Consider the following 18,006-nt stretch of genomic DNA (forward strand, 5'->3'; position numbering starts at 1 on the left):
GGATACTTTAAGAGCTTAAATAAAAGCAGGGAATGTTATTCTGCAACTTGATATCGAGCATATTATTGATCTTTGCACCATGAAAGTGCCTGAGGACTCACTTTACAAACACTTATTCGAGAAACAATAAGCAGAATAGGGATTACAGTTACAGTAAGGGTCATTGTTACAACCCTTAGAAGAGCATAGGCCGTATTTTATTTTAAATCACGTGTTTTGAAATCACAGGGCTAAAATGTTAAGGACTCTAAACCCAGTGGCCTAAAGCATTTTATTTTTTGCTATTTGTGGGTGTTACTTAGGGAAAAGTGAAATACTGACCGTGGAAGAGGCCAGTGGAAGAGCACTAATTTAACCAGACAACTGCTCGTACACACATTAATCTTTTTCCCTGAAGAGGATCATACTCTGGCAAAACACTTCTGCTTTGTGCAATTGTTTTTTGCTATTTCTGTATCTGTTTGTAATTGTTTCCTTGTACTCCACTTTCTTTCCAAATCATTAACTTTCTTGTTTTCATTCGTTTTCTAAGTAGTTAAAGATAAATAACTGTGAAAAAATAGCAATGAACATGAAAACTGACTTGTTTTCAGAGACTATAAAAAAAATTATATTATTCATGTTAAAGCTTAAAACAATAATGAAACAATTACATTTTAATATGGTTAAAAAACTTATTATCTGTAAACAAATAGATTTTGAAATGCCAAAACACCGATTCAGAGTGTATTTTTTTTTGTTTTTTTGTCAAAAAGAACAGAGCTCATAGGTTTTATCTTAAAGAAGGATTTAATGAACAATATTAGGGTTTTACAGTTCAGTCAATAATAATATAATCTACCTACACATAACTTAAGAGTCAAAACATAACTTTGAATTTAAATATGCGGATATAATTCAGTACAAAAATAAAAGCAGTAAAATGTCTCAATACATAAAATTATTTCCAAACAGTTCAATGCTACAAACACAGTCACAGTTTTGTAACTGCAACACATATATAAACATGAGAAACAACATGAGTCCGTCCTGGGGTTCCAACATGTTAACTCTGTCGTAGTGTTGATCCTGAATATAGTGAATGTCTGTAGATCCTCCTTTACGACTGCAGTGGGACTTATTTAAGAGAGAGGCTTATTTCGATTTATTGATATTTTCAGCATAGCATTGCATTGCAACTTTTGATATGGCGGCATGTACTGGTTACTTAAAGAAACAGGAGACTGAAAATTGGCAAGATGTATTGTGAGGTATACCTGTCAGATTTTTAGGTAAACTGCTGTAGTCACTCAAACATTCATGAAAGGTACCTTTGGTAAAACTGGATGGTTTTAATATTATTCCAGTTGTCTTGAAGTTAAACAAAACGCTGGCTGAAGAAAAACGTTCAGACATTTTCCATTTGTCCGTGAGGAACCCCTTTAATGTTACAGGTCGGGTAATGTTAGCAAGATCCGAAAACGTCACGGGTCCACGTAAAGACCATGTGTCAGGTCGACTAAGCATGGCTCATGCATAGTCATCACTAAATGTGCAAATTATGACCTTTAATTAATTGCTCCCCAACACGATCAAGAACTTGTCTCCAAGGATAACGAGATGCGAAGATATAGTCCATTTGATCTCCGTGGCTAATATCAAAGAGAGTTTGTTTTCCTTTATAATAAGGCATTTTAGAGAACTGCACAATTTAATCTGTGTCCGAGGGACCAAATGCCCGTCACCTTTTGTTGTTTGAACATCCCGTTTTGAGTCCAGCTGTACGTTAAGTTTCTTGCACTGAGCCAAGCAGCAGTCTGGAAAATGTGAATTCTTCCACAGTGTGCTGTTGTTGTTAAATGTTCTGCCTGCCAGGGGCGACGTGCTATGATTTATCTCCTTGAAGAACCTGAAAGCAGACAATATTATAGCAATCAGATAAATGCCCACAGCATAAATGGCTGCCCACTGCTCTGGGTGTGTGTTCACTGTGTTTTTGTGTGTTCACTGCTGTGTGTGCGCACTTTGGATGGGTTAAATGCAGAGCACGAATTCTGAGTATGGGTCACCATACTTGGCTGTATGTCACATCACTTTCAAATCTCAATTGTAAAAAAAATTAACACTTGTGGTTCAGGGTCACATTTGCGGTTTGGATATTGAGATATTCTTAGTGTTATTGCTATGGGTTTATCTCTTGTTGTTCTTGTCATGACGTACCGGCGGATAATCTAGTATGAAGTCAGAACTTTCCAGATGCTGACAAGTTGTTTTTTTCATATAGAACAAAGACCACAACACACTAGGGACACATGAAAGAAGCTGAGTGTATTCTCTCGAGTGAAGGACAATCCCTGTCATTTCCAAAACAAGATTACTGTGGAATCTCACAGAACTGAACACATATGTTGAATGATAATCGGCGTGCAGAGCTTCATTACTCGAGTTTATTTTAATTTGCTACAATGGTTTATGAAATGTTACCTGAAATCATATGAGTCGCCTCATGTTATTTACTTCAGTGGTTGCTGAGCAAAACACAGGAAACTCAGTACAATAACACCAGAAGCACTTTAATTCAATTAACTAGGGCAACTCCAATAACTCAAGGGCTTGGATCCAGTCTCGCAGTGTTATGAGAGCAAAAAATCCTGGCATAACAGTTGAAGAAACTAAAGCTGAAGCAAACCAGACACCTAAAGGGTGATTAATGGAGTTTGGGTTCAAAAACAAGTAGAATGTGAATAAAAAGCTCCTTACCTACCTGGTTGCGTGTTTTGTGAGATTTCTGCAGCCAGACCCGCCACTGATCATAAAGTTTGATACTCATACCGCTGCACCCGTAGGCGTGTTTGCGCACCCAGCCAAAGAACTGCTTCAAATCCCTCCGCAACGTGGAGTTCTGCTGCCCCACCTTCGAGTCACATGACCCTGTTAGCAGCCGCTCTGCGGGGCGAAAGACAAAAATCAACACGTGTCCATCCAGGGGAAACAAGCGGCCATCGTACATGCATCAAGCTTATCACAGATACAGGCCACAGTTTACACAGCCAACCAAACACATATTGGGATAAAAATAAATCCTTTTCCATTTTAAATAAACAGCGGGTTTCTGAGCTCCAGATGTGGGCTGCTCCAGAAGAGTTAATGTGCAGAGGAGTTAATCTGTTAATCTTCAGAAAAAATCCTCTGAAAAAATATATCCAACACTCCCCCGTGGCTCTCTGGCAAGCCACAAAATGAGGAGATGTATGACTAAAGTAATGCGTTGCATCTGCTAGTTGGTGTCTGCTGGACTGAGCATCGTCTTGGAAATATGTATCTGATTATAGGGTGGACTGCATGACACATTCAAAATGTGAAAATATGATGAAGGACAGCAAAGGCAACATCTCAATCCGAGTATCGCTGCTACCATTTAACTAGTATCGCTGGTTATATTGTTTATTTTCTATGTTGCTTTTGGCCTTTCTGTCATTTTTAATAATACAAACATTAAATAATACCAGAAATAATTGGGAGAGGGATTTTTGTACAATGCAAGCTGGAATCACACTCATGGTTCCCACATGAGGCCCGCTGCACTACAAGACTGTTAGGCTATGATTTCAATCAGTCCAAGTTTTAAATAATTATACTTTCATAATCTGCATGAATGGATCTTCTATTATAATGTAATAGCATAAAAAAAGCAAAATGCATTGTATTTTATTATTTTTATATTTTTTATATTATATTAACATTGATTTCACAAAGCTGAAGTGTCTAATCAACTTAGCCATGTTAAAAATGTTGGTTAATGCTAATTAATAAAATTAACTGTGAGCTCTTTAGTTAAATTGAGTAAATTCAATAATTTTAACTAACAATGAGCAATCATTCAACTTTACTTCTTAATTTTATTTAATGCAAATTTAACTGTTCATTGTAATTTCATATTAAACTATATTATCAGGCACAACTTTTGATTTTACTAATGATAAAATTAATACATGTTTAAATTAACAATAAGACAAAAAATGCTTTGTATTTTTCATTGTTCACTAATGTAGTTAACTAAGGTTTTAATAATAATTACTGTATTTTTGGACTATAAGTCGCACCTGAGTATAAGTCGCATCAGTCCAAAAATACGTCATGATGAGGAAAAAAACACATTTAAGTCGCACTGGACTATAAGTCGCATTTATTTAGAACCAAGAGAAAACATTACCGTCTCCAGCCGCGAGAGGGCGCTCTATGTTTTCAGTGTAGACTACAGGAGGACTGAGCAGCATAGAGTGCCCTCTCGTGGTTGTAGACGGTAATGTTTTCTCTTGGTTCATGTCAAATTAATTTTGATAAATAAGTCGCACCTGACTATAAGTCGCAGGACCAGCCAAACTATTAAAAAAAAGTGCGACTTATAGTCCGGAAAATAACCATTACTTTCAAAATGTAATATAGTTCATTAGCAGTACGTTTTTTTGTGGTTGCCAAGCATGCAAAGAAAATAAAAAATACACATTAAGAGATTATGATAATTTGTGTGCATTTACATTTATTTATGTTTTACAATGTCTTTGAACATGGATCTGGTTTTATACCAGTAAACAAAAAGCAAATTTGGGATGTGTTATTGTTCAAAATTCAGAAATAGTATTCTTTTCAACTGTAAACTAGAAAAGTGTAAAATAAAGCAATGAAACCTTATTATTTACCATTGTACTTATAAGGTACTTAAAAAAAAAACCATAGTATTAACATAGAAAAGTAAAGAGGTTCTAAGTAACTTCTTTTGCAAGAATCACTTAAATGATATTTCTCTTACCACTGTGTGGTGTTGAGGCTGCCGTTGGGTGACTCCAGTCACTCCAAATGCCTGCTTTCCTAGATCCCAGAATCCCGACCGGATTACAGCGCACCTGCACAAAATACACCGTGCCTGGCTGCAACCCTGCGAGCCTGCAGGAAGTCTGGTTCCCAACATCATGCACCACCTGCAGAGAAAGACACCCAAAACAGTCTGTTACATCAAACACCTACAGAGTCCACATAGCACACACACACTGTTACCCTAACGGGCATATTTAATGTTCTATATAAGGAAAAAAAAAGCCATTGACTTTCAAAACCCTTAAGCAAGTTCATCTACAAAGAAGTAGAACAAAGAAATTTCCCCCTTTTGTGCTCCTAGGGGATATACAACATATGTCAGAGACAAAGACAGGAGGTAAATAACAGGGACACACACATAAATAATTGGTCTGCCTTCTGGCTCTACATATACATGAAGAGCACCAACACTACCCTGAGAGAAAATCTGTTATCTATTGCTTATTACAGATTGAGTAATTGCATGGGCACAGACAGCATCCTACAACACACAGAAAGTGCCATGCCAGTCTCGTGCTACCTCCTTCATGTGCATTAAAGCAGAGGTATATGGGATTCGATTGCATGAATGTTGAAACGGCCTGGGCCCCGTATAATTATTTACAATCCCGTTACCCCCGAATCAGTCCCTTCCCAGTCTCACATTTCAAAAACTACAAACATGGCTAATAATATGCACGGCTCCGTAATCCGAGGACCATCGTTACTATTGGAACGTGATGAGTGGCAGAATGTTAACATCATCAGGTTGCCATATAACAGGCATGCTGGGTAATTATTTCCCTTCGCACAGGCTGTGTAAGCAATCTGTGGGTTTGACAACGGGCCTGGGTGATAAAACAGCTCTCTAAATGTGTTTTGAAAACATTAGATCGTCTTCTGTGATGTGCTTTTGATGGTCACTGTCATATTTTGACTTTGTTAACTATGTAGGACTGCGCATCTGACAGCACAATGATTGGTAAGGGGGGAAAAAAATGTATGTAACACAACTCTGCCCAGCTTCAGAAGAAAACCTGCCAACTGATTGGATCCATATGAGCGAAATGGGGACAGTGAAAGCCTAAGTTTATTTGAAGCCCGGCCTAAAGTTTAGCCGGACTCTTCCGTGGCCAGAGGACTGGAAACCATGTGCTGTTCTGCTACAGCTGGAAATGACGTTTCGGACAAGTAATACAAACACCCAAATTCTACTGAAACATTGCTGTTATCTTTTGAACCACTCCAATTAATCATCGCCGCACTCTGCAAATGCTTTAAAATCAAGAAACTGACACTAACTAGCATACATACAAACTATGCCTTACAAAAACAAGTGGGTGTGGAAGTGGGAAGGTGGTAATATTAAGCAGGATAATGGGCAGAGAGCCGATGATGTGTGTTCACTGAGAGTGCTACCGTACCTTCCAGTCGCTGCTTTCCTCCAGTCTGTATCTGATCTGGTATTTGGCCTGAAAGAGGAAGTCTTTTAATGCAGGCGGTGTCCCCCAGCGCACAGTCAGCTGGTCCTCCAGGTCGCCCACTCGGCTCACGGTCACATCAGTTGGTGGGTCTGTCGTCACTGAGAGGAAACGACACAAACAACATGTGATAAGGTTGGAGACGCTGCAACAAAAGACCTCATTGTAACTTCTTCTTGAAAGCTTGAACTGGAATTTGAATTGAAATTACATGGAAAAAGAAGTTTATTGAACTGCAGTTTGACAAGGGTTGTAGAAAATGAAATTTTCTTCCACCCTGATCCGCAAATGTTTATTTATGAAATATTATGAAATATCTATCATCTACTCGTCCATCTATTCATCCATTACTGAAAATATTTAGAATTTGTATTCAGTTCCATTACTTCTTTACATTTAAATTACAATAAAAATTCTGCATCTTACTATTTGAACCACTTTAGTCATTTTAGTTCATTTTAATGCATCATTGCAGTCTTGTCTGTCTGTCTATCTATCTATCTATCTATCTATCTATCTATCTATCTATCTATCTATCTATCTATCTATCTATCTATCGCATCATACGCTAACAATTCTGCATTTTTTATGAATTTCAGCTCTGTATGAAAGAAAAATTATTCAAATAAAGTCAGTCTCCACAAATAAGTACAGAAAACACAGAATAAACTTATTTGATAATTACTAATAGTTCTGGTCTCATGGATATCTATCTAGAACACAGTGATGCCACTAACCTTGCGAATTTTGTCCTGTAATTACTTCATCACAAAAAACAGGGTATTGTCTCATGTTTGTTATAATGAAAAAACCTGTGTGGCTTACTTGCTGCGCTAAGTTTGATAAAACTAGCCAATCACACGCTTTTTCCATGTTTTGTGTGCAATATGCACCAGCTGATCAGTGAGCGAACTTTGTGTGGTCTGCAAGCCGAGACTAGAGACTTTTGATCTTGTGATTCAACTGAGATGAAATATATGCTGCTTTCCGATAATCTTGTTTACTAATTGCTCTGTATTTTTCCACTTTGCACGCATTTTGTATTCAGCCTGCTATAAAATGATATAGCATTCCTAGTGCTTAAAATTCCAAGTAATTGTAGTCTGCTTGGATCTCAAAGCTGTTGTTTAATTAACTGGCAACATAGATGAGCATTGTCTCTGCTGCTAAGAAGGTGGAGGCACTAGGTGTGGTGTCTGTGTCATAACTATGGCATGTTTGGTGGAGCACCCACCTTCCTCTTATAATTTTTCCATTCAAAATCACCTTGCCTCCCCCTTCAGGTGCAGTTACCCTGATTTACACTCAGAGGATGTAAAAGTTTATAACCTTTCTCATCTCTTTTTTGAGGATGGGGGGCTTCGGTTTGTGCTCAGGCTATTTTAATTTAATTTCAAATACTTTCTAATGTCTTGCCAAGACAAAATGCCCCCGACTTAAGTCCTAACAATACTAATTCCATTTTTATGAAGATGTTTGTCATTTAAAATGTCTGTTTGAAGAGATTATGGGCAAGCTTGGCCCGCACTCAAAGCACATAAGATCTTAAGGATTCAACAAAACAGACTTCACCCTATTCCAGTCACATTGCTAAACAGTAGCCCCGGGCAGGTCACGGTACTGGTATTAGCGGAAAACTTCATAAAAATTCCACTCGTCTGTTAAGGAGGGGGCTGCAAGGCTTTGCAGGTATGTGCGAGGAGGTGGATAGATGCTGTATGAGGCAAAGCGATACTGATTGCGCTGGGACAGACTGCTGCAATTCGTCAGGCATGCACCCAGTTTTTACAAGGAGTGGCGCTCTCATGTTGCACATGGTCCTTCATGAGGAGAACACTTGGGGCTTGTCCCGAAAAAGGGGTCAAAGGTCAAGCACTCACCCACGTCTAAGATATCCAAGTAGATGACGTCAGATGTTGCGGTTCCGAGTTGGTTGGAGGCCTCCACCCATATCTCGTAGGGCGTGAAGAGGGCGAGGTCGCGGGGGATGTAGCATGTATATGGTTCTCCCGCGCTGTAGTCCTCACATTCCTTTTCTCGTCCGTACCACCTACAGGTGTGCGAACAAGGTTTATTTTCTGATGCGCACTGATAACTGGACACAGTACGTTTGTAATGAATGATATGCCTGCAGGTTCCCTACATGGAGTCTTTTAAATTATGAGGCAATAGATAAGACATATAATCTAAAATGTGGGAATGATTCCTTAATTAAGGGCTTATTGCTCCTGGTTTGGGAATGGGGATGTGAAAATTGCTGTGTGGAATTTGCATCCATCTGCCCACTGGGCATGAAAGCCAATTATTAATAAATAAATAAATAAATAAATAAATAAATATAAAATAAAATAAAATGTGAAAGACAATACTGAAACGCACAAAAAAAAAATTTAGGCAAATTTTAAGTATTTAGAAGCAATTAATTTAAGGGATTTTCCCTGTCAAAAAAAAAAAAGTGTATGGCATCTGCCCATCAAGAGGGATTAGCACAGATTGTTGGTTTGAGACATCCTTAAACATCCTTCCACTGTCCTCCAGTGAATGGGCATGTAAGAACAAGAACATGACATATACAAACAAGATAAAGCGTGAATTTGGGAAGAGGCATTGACATGAGTGAAAATGACCTGTGGCCCTGACCTGAGCTTATATTTGAGTGTGTATTTTGTCTTGATGAAGGTTTCCCCCTGGCTCCCAGGGGCCCATCTACAGGTGAGGTCTTTAGTGTTCCTGGACCAGCAGGTAAGATTCACAGGTTTCTCAGGAGGCACTACAAAAACAGACAAGAATAAGTTAGCTGTCAAAGTGAGTTAGTGCAAAATGACTCATGCCTCTTATAACACTTCATTAAAAGTACATACTGTAATTGCTGGTTAATACAGAAAATCTGTCAAAAAAATAGTTTCTTGGTTTGAAGTCAACATGAAACAAATAATAAAAATGACAAAAATAAATGGAAAGACATGAAAATATAAACTGAAAATACTAATACTATATAAAGACAGAGAGGGAGAGGGATACAGTAGATGCAGCAAGGATCCATTCAATTAAAATAATGTATTATATATTATATTATATACTTATAATCATAAGTAATTAAATAAATAATAATGCATACATAATTATGTTATAATGTATAATATATAATAAACAATACAAAAATATAAGCAAGAATACATTAAACTTATTCAAAACAACAGAAACAATTTCACCAGTTTTTTTTTTTCATTTTCAAATAATATAAAGTGTTTCTTGAAAACCAAATCAGCACAATATACGGTTTTTACTGTATTTTTGAGCAAAATACAAGTAATAAAAAAAAAAAGAAACATTAAAGTTTATGAATGCTACCATTTTTGGAATAATGCGTACAGATGAATCATTCACAATAAGACGAGTAACATGTATCAAGAAAGTAAATAGGGTAAATTTTGACTCTGTGTTGACTTTAAATATTTTCAATAATGGATGAGTGTCTTCAGCTGTCATCCTCATTTAAGTTCAGGAATGGGGCCAAGATTCCATTCAGCTGTGAACAAAGGACACTGCGTCTAAGTATAAGACTGTGATTATATGAACCAAACCTTACAGAGGAGACCTCAGAGACATAGAAAGCTTGAATCAACAAAGCACTTCACACACACACTTATCATAACCACATCTCTCCATTTTTGGCTTTCAATCTTTTTTCCAAATGACCAGACAGACACTCGCTTCCTTGACTTTGTCTCACTCTTGTGTGTGTGTGTGTGTGTGTGTGTGTGTGTGTGTCTGTGTTTGTAATTTTCCAAACTGCCACCATTCCATGTAACTTGACAAATGCAGTACATTTGTTCTGTCATACGTGTCAGTCGAGGAAAGCGCCTATAATGGACCACACAGGTGCTAAAAGCATAACAGTGGAACAGATAGCTATCTTAAGGGGCTTAAACAACTCTTGAGTTCATTGGCGGACAGGCAGAAAAAATTAAATACTGCAACAACTGTGGCTCAGTGGCAGGGGGTCAAATCATAAAGACTGTCTAATACTTCCACATCTGACCCATATTCCCCAAGGCTCCAGGCTTGCCCACAAAATCCATTTAATTGTATTTAAGTTGGACTGCGTGCACATTCACCAATTAAACACACTCGGTAGTTGTACAGGAGCCTAGAGTAAATCCGAACAATATGGTAGAAGGACTCACTGCCAACATAGATGCAGGAGCCAGCCAGCACATGACCCCCGCTGTTATGGCACACGAGGTTGTCTCCGGAGCGCTGGCGGGACCCGGAGAGCCGAGGGAGGGTGACGCTGATCACAGTCGGGCTCAGAATGCTGTAGGTGCTGCTGGGAAGACGCTTCCCATTCAGCGTCCAGTAGAGTGAGCCTGCATGAACACCGTGGTCTGGATTCACTGAGCATGTGGCTGTCAGGCTGGAGCCGATGGAAAGGGCCGGGTCTTGAGGGTAGATTGTAGCCACCTCTAAGGGAGGGTGAGATATAGCGGATTAAAGCTGGAAAGAGGCATCACGGTTATTATGAGCTGTCTGGTTATGGGTGAGCTCAAGTTATGTGATGTTAAAGGAGGAGACAGACCGACCTCATGACTAACACATCAGAAAAGTTGATAGTGACAGCCTAAATCAGAGCAATGTGGGATATGCAAGATGATCACAAAAGGAGATAATATCCATTTACTATGAAAGGGAACACTACAGTCAGATGGTCCGTCTGACTGTACATTTCCCCCTTATTACATAGCTACACTAAAATACTAAATAAATGCAAATAAAATAAATTTCACAAAATGCATATTAAATAAATATATGCACCAGAAATAATTGCTTGAGATTATTTTGTGAAACAATGCGGGGAAAATATTGCTTGGCAGGGTCAGCATTTAAATACACCTATTGTTTAGTGTACATTAAAAAGATTATTTGACCACCAAATGCACATAAAGTAAATAAATGAACATTTAATATATGCAAATGAACACATTGGTTTCAGATTATTTTGTTATGTGAGGCAAAGATATAAAACTAGCACAGTGTAAAAAATATTTTTTACCAGGATCAGCATTTAAATACACGTTTTAGTGTTCATTAAAAATTATTTGACCACAGAAGGCAAATAAAATAAATAATTGAACAATAAATATATGCGTATAAAATATTAGTTTGAGGTTATTTTCTAATATGAGAAAAATATATAAAACTAGCAAAGTGTAAAAAATATTGTTTACAGGGTCAGCGTTTATATATGCATATGGTTTGTTCATTAAAAATGATCTCACTGTAGAATGCACATAAAATAAATAAATGGACATTCAAATAAATATATGCATATTAAATATCGGTTTTATTAATGTGTGAAAAAATATATGAAACTAGCAAAGTGTAAACAATGTCAGGGTCAAACTTTAAATATACATATGGTTTAGTGTTCCAGTTGTGTCCTTTCTTTAAGTGCTTCTTAAATTTGACATCTATCACTGCACTGAACAATCACAGATAATTAATATAACAGGAACCCTTTTGGAGTTCATTATCAGTCTTGTAATGTGACAATGTGGAATCCCTCAAAAAATGTGTCAGTGCAGCACAACTGAGTAATAGAGGTGATGAAGGAACTGCTGAGTGATTACATGTAATTACATCAAGATGGATAGATTGATAGACTAACCTTAAAAGAGAGATTACATTTTCAACACACACTCAGACCGAGCCTAAAGGGTGACATTTCTCTCCGTAACAAATGGGAATGATAAAAATCAGTAATTTTATCTTACGGAATTAATGAAAGAGAATCACGATATGGTCTTGTATTACTTTTTAACAGTCTTTACAAGGTGCTGTTTTGATTTAAGTGACTTGAAAACATGTCACTTCAAACCATTTAATGACAGGAGCAATTACAAGTATTTACCGCAGGTGTCTGAATAGGAAATGAGCATTAAGATATTTGGTTTCAGATCAGCAGGTCTCATGAGGTAAGCCTGTATTTCTGTCATCACTAATGCAACGCAGAGAGAAAGCCTGGATGCACATCTTACCGCTGAGACGGTGAACAGTGAGACCACCCTTTGGACATTCCATGTTGTTAAACCACAATGATCTTTTAAAGGGTTACTTCTGTCTACACATTTTTTTTCTCTGTTTATATTTCACTGAGGCCCAGGAAAGCCGGCCTGATGCTTTTGCGTTTAATGTTTACTAGAAGAGGGGGAAATGTAGTCTGTCAGTGGCTGTATTGCACTTCACTTTCTTAAACTCCTGCAAAGGGAACGAGGGTGTGAATTAGGCAATACTTAATTAGATGCAATTAGTCTCAATCTTCCCCTGCACCAACACCTGTGAATGTCACGTAAGGGGAATGTGCTATACCCTTGCATTGTAAATGTATTTCACAATAGCTATTAATAATTTAGCCCTTTGTTATTTACAATGCAATTATGCCCTTTGATCCGGTTACATTGTTCTCTGCTATTCATTAAAAGTAAATTAAACTTTCACAAACACCTATATTTCACCAACACTATGAACAGAATCCATCGTCTCTGTGATAAGTGTTGATTTGAGGTGAACTTTTTCATTCAGTAACATGTGCATTACAAAAATAATCATAAGAAGCATGATGTCAGAGTTTTGTTGTGGTTCATAAGGCTGAACCCTCCACGTGTTAAATGAATTATGCTCTGACCTTAAATGTTAACCTCTAGCAGACTTTTTCAATATAGTGCAATATGCTGCGACCCATACAGATATCATCAGTTGATCAGTTTGTTGAACCAGACAATTTACAACAATAGCATTGCTATGTAAATAAACATTGATTTTGTTTTCTTAAAACTCTGCATACAGGTCAATAGCGTTCGTATCTATTAAATGTATTAAAAATACATTACAAACGCAAAGCTATAAATTACCTTCTAATGAAGATGTTTCCAACTTTTGAGCTAAAAATAAACTCAGTTAAAATTAGATAAGTTGGACATTTTGGGAGGCTAAATGTGGTGTAATTTTCTGGACACTGTAAAAAAAAAAAGATTGTTGGAAATCTTGTCCACCAGATTTAGGTCCAGGGTAACCAACATGTAAATAGACAATTTTGTTTTATTGTGACATGAAAAATATAAAATTATATTTTATACCACAGAGAAGATCTCTCTAAACCATTATGCCTGTGTCAGGATTATTACGTTTTTAAAATATATTATTTTCGCTTATAAAAATAGGTGTTTTTTAAATAAAAATAAAAACCACAGTTTTGTAGTTTAATAATAATCAAACAAAAATAATCCAATAAACATTACAGGAAACCTGGCACGTTTTTGCCCTATACATATAAAAACAATGTTTTGCAGATGCAGGATACTTAAAAATTCACTCAAGAGGATTTTGTTTTATTACCGCTGTAAATAACTTCATTTACACTGTATTAGAGTTTTAACTTTCTTTCTATTCTGTTTTCTAATTTTAATTCTATACTGAACGCGTCAAGTTCCGAAACAAACCCCATTCGATGAAGAAGGTACGTAAGAACGCATGTAACACACACAGAGAGAGAGAGCTATAAATGTACTCACGGGTTGAAGACGACAACACGCCGGCAGCACAGTGGAACAAAAACAATAAGCAGATCATCTTACGAAATAAGTGCGCTTTCTTTCTTTTAGTTCAAGAGAGTGTATTTGGACTATGCAGGAATATCTGATCCACGCATGCAACACCGAGTCCAGCTCCGGTGCACCCGAAGACTTGATCCCGCGTCAGTTCCTGAGCTGCTGGCGTCTCGCGGATGTTCCAGAAGACTGAACTTTAAAGAAAATCCGCCAAATGTTCTGTTAACGAGACGGTGCATTCGTCCTCTTCATTTACTTTTGGCATCGTTTACCGTCCTGAAGCTCTCCACTGCTAGGAAACATCCAAGTTTATACTTTGTAAGCTCCTCCCATGTCTTCCCACACAGTTCCAAGTCATTTTGCCTATTTCGTTTTATTCCTCCCTTCTTTCTGTCTTTGCCCTCCGTCTTGTATCTAGAGCAGTGTAGTATATCTTCCATTGTAAAAGACCTGTGGGCCAGAAGAATCTCTTAATGAGAATTCTTACCTTCAGCCTTATTATGGATAATCATTTAAAGTTACATTCTGTGACAGTTGACTAGAAGGAGTAACAATTTAACTCACTTCCTGCACCCCTTGTATCTGACAAACTGCCTGTTTTATATTAAATTGGGATATTATGACTTATTTGAGCAGAACTGAATAAAGGCAGATAATGTGGTCCGAAATAATATTCTTTTCTATATTCCAAATGTTCCACGGAATATAAAAAGAAAATGTTTATAAATATTTTATACCATTTTGCCAATAGTTTTTTTTAATACAATTCTGTAAATGCTATAGAATGTAATTTAATTAGAATTATATAGAAAGAGAATTATGACAGTAAAAAACATTATTCTGTTAACAATAAAATAGGTAAAATAGGGTTATTAAAAATGCAAGGCAATACGTTTCCAAAAACATGAAAACTTGACAAAGTTTAAATCAATGGAATATGATCAATTCAATACCAACGCCTCAAAGTCGTCATGACTAATGTTTGAGTAATGGTGGTTATGAGCAGATGGAGATGTGGTCCTAGTCATTGAGTCACCCACTCGGTGAGAAAGTGTGTTTTGAAACAATAACCATGACAGTCAGTTTGCCCGTGGGTCAGCAAGTCACAAAGCAGCGCTTTATCTGTTGTAGAAAAAACGCTTGTTAATGCCTGGTTTACCGTTAGTTCCACGCTGGTTCTGTCTCGTAAATGAGTGAGTGGACTTCCTTTCCAGTTATCACCATACAATGCTATAACAAGAGGAAAGTCATCCAAACTCTGTGAATGGGGACAAAGACCATTCATCTCACAGAGCCCTCGAGGGAACGGAGAACTCCCACCACATTCATTAATTCTCCCTTTATCCTATAACTTCATGCTTATGTCTTCTGCACTTCTAAACACCTCGTTCCTAAATATATTCTACTCTTCCAAACAGTTTACTCATGCATATGTATTATGTCTGAGTAAATGCGTTCTTAAGAATGTTATGTCATATTAATAGCACACCTCAGGAAATTTACATTTACAAATCAAGATGTTGTAATCACGACAATCTCAGCAGGTTTAAGATCAATTAAAGCCACACAAACGGATTAACAAGGTATAATTATCTGTGAATGAAGTAGCTGTTCCTGGGAAACACACAACTGGCGGAACTGACATGCACGTGGTCATTACACAGAAATAAGCTGCAGATTTCAGAGGAAATGGTCTTACTCTCATCTGCCTCAGATCTTTGAGTCTTTAGGAATATAATCCAGTCCATTAAACGACTTTGGATCAGCTTGAAGGGCGAGAGTGATTATACTTTTCGCTAAATCCTAAAGGACGGGAAAATAATCCAAAACATTAGCTATGCTGAACACATACAAGGAGGAAGAAAAGGAGTTCCTCCAGCAAAACAGTATCTGAGTGATGTGTTAAAAGAGTTCTGCTTTGGAGACTGAACAACAAAGATAGTTAGAAACAGAAACGCGAACAAAAACTTCCTCTCGGCAAGCGAATTGCAACGTAAATCTCTCGGCCAATTCGCTGACCGCATCTGATTGGACACATACCCAGCTTGGTGATGCCTATCCAGAACATGACTTAGACTTCAAGGAATTGTCTGTGTCTAAGAGGACATTTATCCTCCAGAAGCCTGCTCTGAGACAGCACAACACACCATAATGAGACGGGGAAGCATTGATTACCAGGACCCTGTGATTTAGTGGGTGAGCTCTGGCATGTGGAACAAATTATCCCACCATAAAGATTTCAGGGGGAATTCTCTTCAGGACAGAGGCTTGGACTCGCAGCATTCAAGCATTGGCTGCTTTGTTTTGAAGCACCCAGAGGAACCCAAATTGGACATGTAGTGATATAATGATGATTACCCAAAGGGGGTTAAACCTTAGTCCAACACACCTCAGCATTTTATGTCCAATCGTCTTGGCCGACACAGAAACCCACTTAAAAATGTCTGGAAAGCTGGGAAAGGCTCCAGCTCTGCGAAACATGTGCTGAAATCACTGTAAATCAAGCAATTTCCTCTTAATACACAGAGACAGTCACTGACCCCAGAGGTACAATCCTCACTGATTGGGAGAAAATGTTTGTTTGAAGTAGGGTCAAAGCCTTTCCAGACTCGGTTAAGCTTTGTTTATATTGTAATGTATGTTACAACGTATTATTTCTTTAAAGAATGGATAAATGTGAATTAACATGGAATGAGCAGTCAAAGATAAAACTCATTCCTGACGGATACCCCTGATATAGTTTCTAAAGCCAGAGAAGCACCTTTGGCAGCCCCCCCAATAATGCATGACAGATGTATATCAACCTTACACTCGGTGATGGCAAGATCTAGCAAATGTGTAGCCAAAATTCCCAAGATACTCTGAGTTGTTAACTTGTTCTTTCTCTTCATCTCCATCTGGATTCAATGGGCTGGGTGAAATGCATAGACAATCAAACAAGAAATGGGTAGAGAATGTATATTTCACCCTTCATTCTCTTCTTCTGCCAATTCCTTATTCATTGGTGTACTTACTTCCTCTATCCTCTTTATGCAAACCCTGCTGTATGTCCTGCATTACTGGAATGTGTGTAATCATGTATATGTGCTACTGTACTCTTTGTAAAAATGAAAATATTTAGACAATGTATTGTTCAATTCAAATGCATGACTCAGTAGTAAAATATCTCAACATGCCCCCAAAGATGCTTCTGATATGCTTAAGGAAAAGCTAAACTAAAATGAGTAAATGCATAATATGAACATATAGGCAGAATAATGCGTAAATAAAAACTATTTTGTGGTCATTTACATGCTCTAGTTGTTCTGATGCTGCTCAGATCTTTAATTATAAACAATGATATAATCTTTTATCCTGCACTTTCTTCAATGTTACGATCAGCTATTTGAAAGTATAAACAGCAGTTACAAAAGACTAATATCACAGTGCATAATTAAAGCAAATCTAGGCAATGGAGCTGCATGTCATTCAAAAGCAACCATTAGAGGGAGCACAAACACAATGAATTTGACTCAATTTGAGATATAATTGTTTTTAGGATTGAGAAACATAGAAATTATAATTTTTTACAACAATTGATAATAAAAACTCTAAAGTTGTCAGGCTATGAAAATAATATTAACTACTGTATAAAACTAACATGTTATTAATCAAATCTTAAACTTGCAAAAAAAATGTCAAAGAGTTTCAGTTGGTTACTCTTTTTTTCTGCTGACTAATCAATATGCAAATTATTTTGATACACATGACAAATTAATCTGTGAAGCAGTCAAATACAATGGGTTTTATATAATAAAAATATTAAGTAAGAAACATAGGGAGGGTTGCATAATGGGAGGGGGCTGCTGTGCATGGAGGGTTATCAGTCAATCTCATGTTCTGCTGTCTCACTGTGCTGCATTCTCTTGGCACTGAATGTGTACGTGAAAGAGCGCACCTGCACACACTGCAAAGAAGCGGACTGCATGTTATGCAAGCATAGGACAAAGTCCATTATCTTCTTGTGCAACATGAAAGAACACACAAACACACACACACACTACTTTACTAAAGTTTGCATAGCATTAAAATGTGTTATTTTAAAG

The 18,006-nt window shown here is 37.3% G+C and overlaps 1 protein-coding gene across 3 annotated transcripts; it reads right to left on the minus strand.

Moving 5' to 3' along the window:
- Positions 1-781: 781 nt before the first annotated feature.
- On the minus strand, positions 782-14,322 carry crlf1a (cytokine receptor-like factor 1a). 3 transcript variants are annotated; one of them, XM_059501457.1, is made up of 8 exons: positions 13,886-14,322; positions 10,502-10,780; positions 8,955-9,084; positions 8,195-8,364; positions 6,258-6,415; positions 4,790-4,958; positions 2,740-2,925; positions 782-1,888 (listed from the first exon to the last, which is right to left on the minus strand). In XM_059501457.1, the coding sequence occupies exons 1-8, from the start codon at positions 13,941-13,943 to the stop codon at positions 1,872-1,874; spliced, it is 1,167 nt and encodes a 388-aa protein (XP_059357440.1). In that variant the 5' UTR covers positions 13,944-14,322; the 3' UTR covers positions 782-1,871. The 3 variants fall into 3 exon arrangements, with proteins under 3 accessions (XP_059357440.1, XP_059357439.1, XP_059357441.1); XM_059501456.1 differs by having other exon boundaries at positions 2,744-2,925; positions 13,886-14,313; XM_059501458.1 differs by lacking the exon at positions 13,886-14,322 and adding an exon at positions 12,353-12,533 and having other exon boundaries at positions 2,744-2,925.
- Positions 14,323-18,006: the final 3,684 nt, after the last annotated feature.

The sequence above is a fragment of the Carassius carassius genome, chromosome 20, assembly GCF_963082965.1.
Source record: "Carassius carassius chromosome 20, fCarCar2.1, whole genome shotgun sequence".
In the NCBI taxonomy this organism is placed as follows: Eukaryota; Metazoa; Chordata; class Actinopteri; order Cypriniformes; family Cyprinidae; genus Carassius; species Carassius carassius.

Bases quoted from the DNA above. Each gene is read 5' to 3' on its own strand.
- crlf1a (XM_059501456.1), bottom strand. From the start codon at position 13,943: ATGATCTGCTTATTGTTTTTGTTCCACTGTGCTGCCGGCGTGTTGTCG. The intron at 6,416-8,194 runs GTGAGTGCTTGA...GTTTCCTCTCAG, and splicing joins CTTGGATATCTTAGACGTGG to TGACGACAGACCCACCAACT. The intron at 4,959-6,257 runs GTACGGTAGCAC...CTTTCTCTGCAG, and splicing joins AGGAAAGCAGCGACTGGAAG to GTGGTGCATGATGTTGGGAA.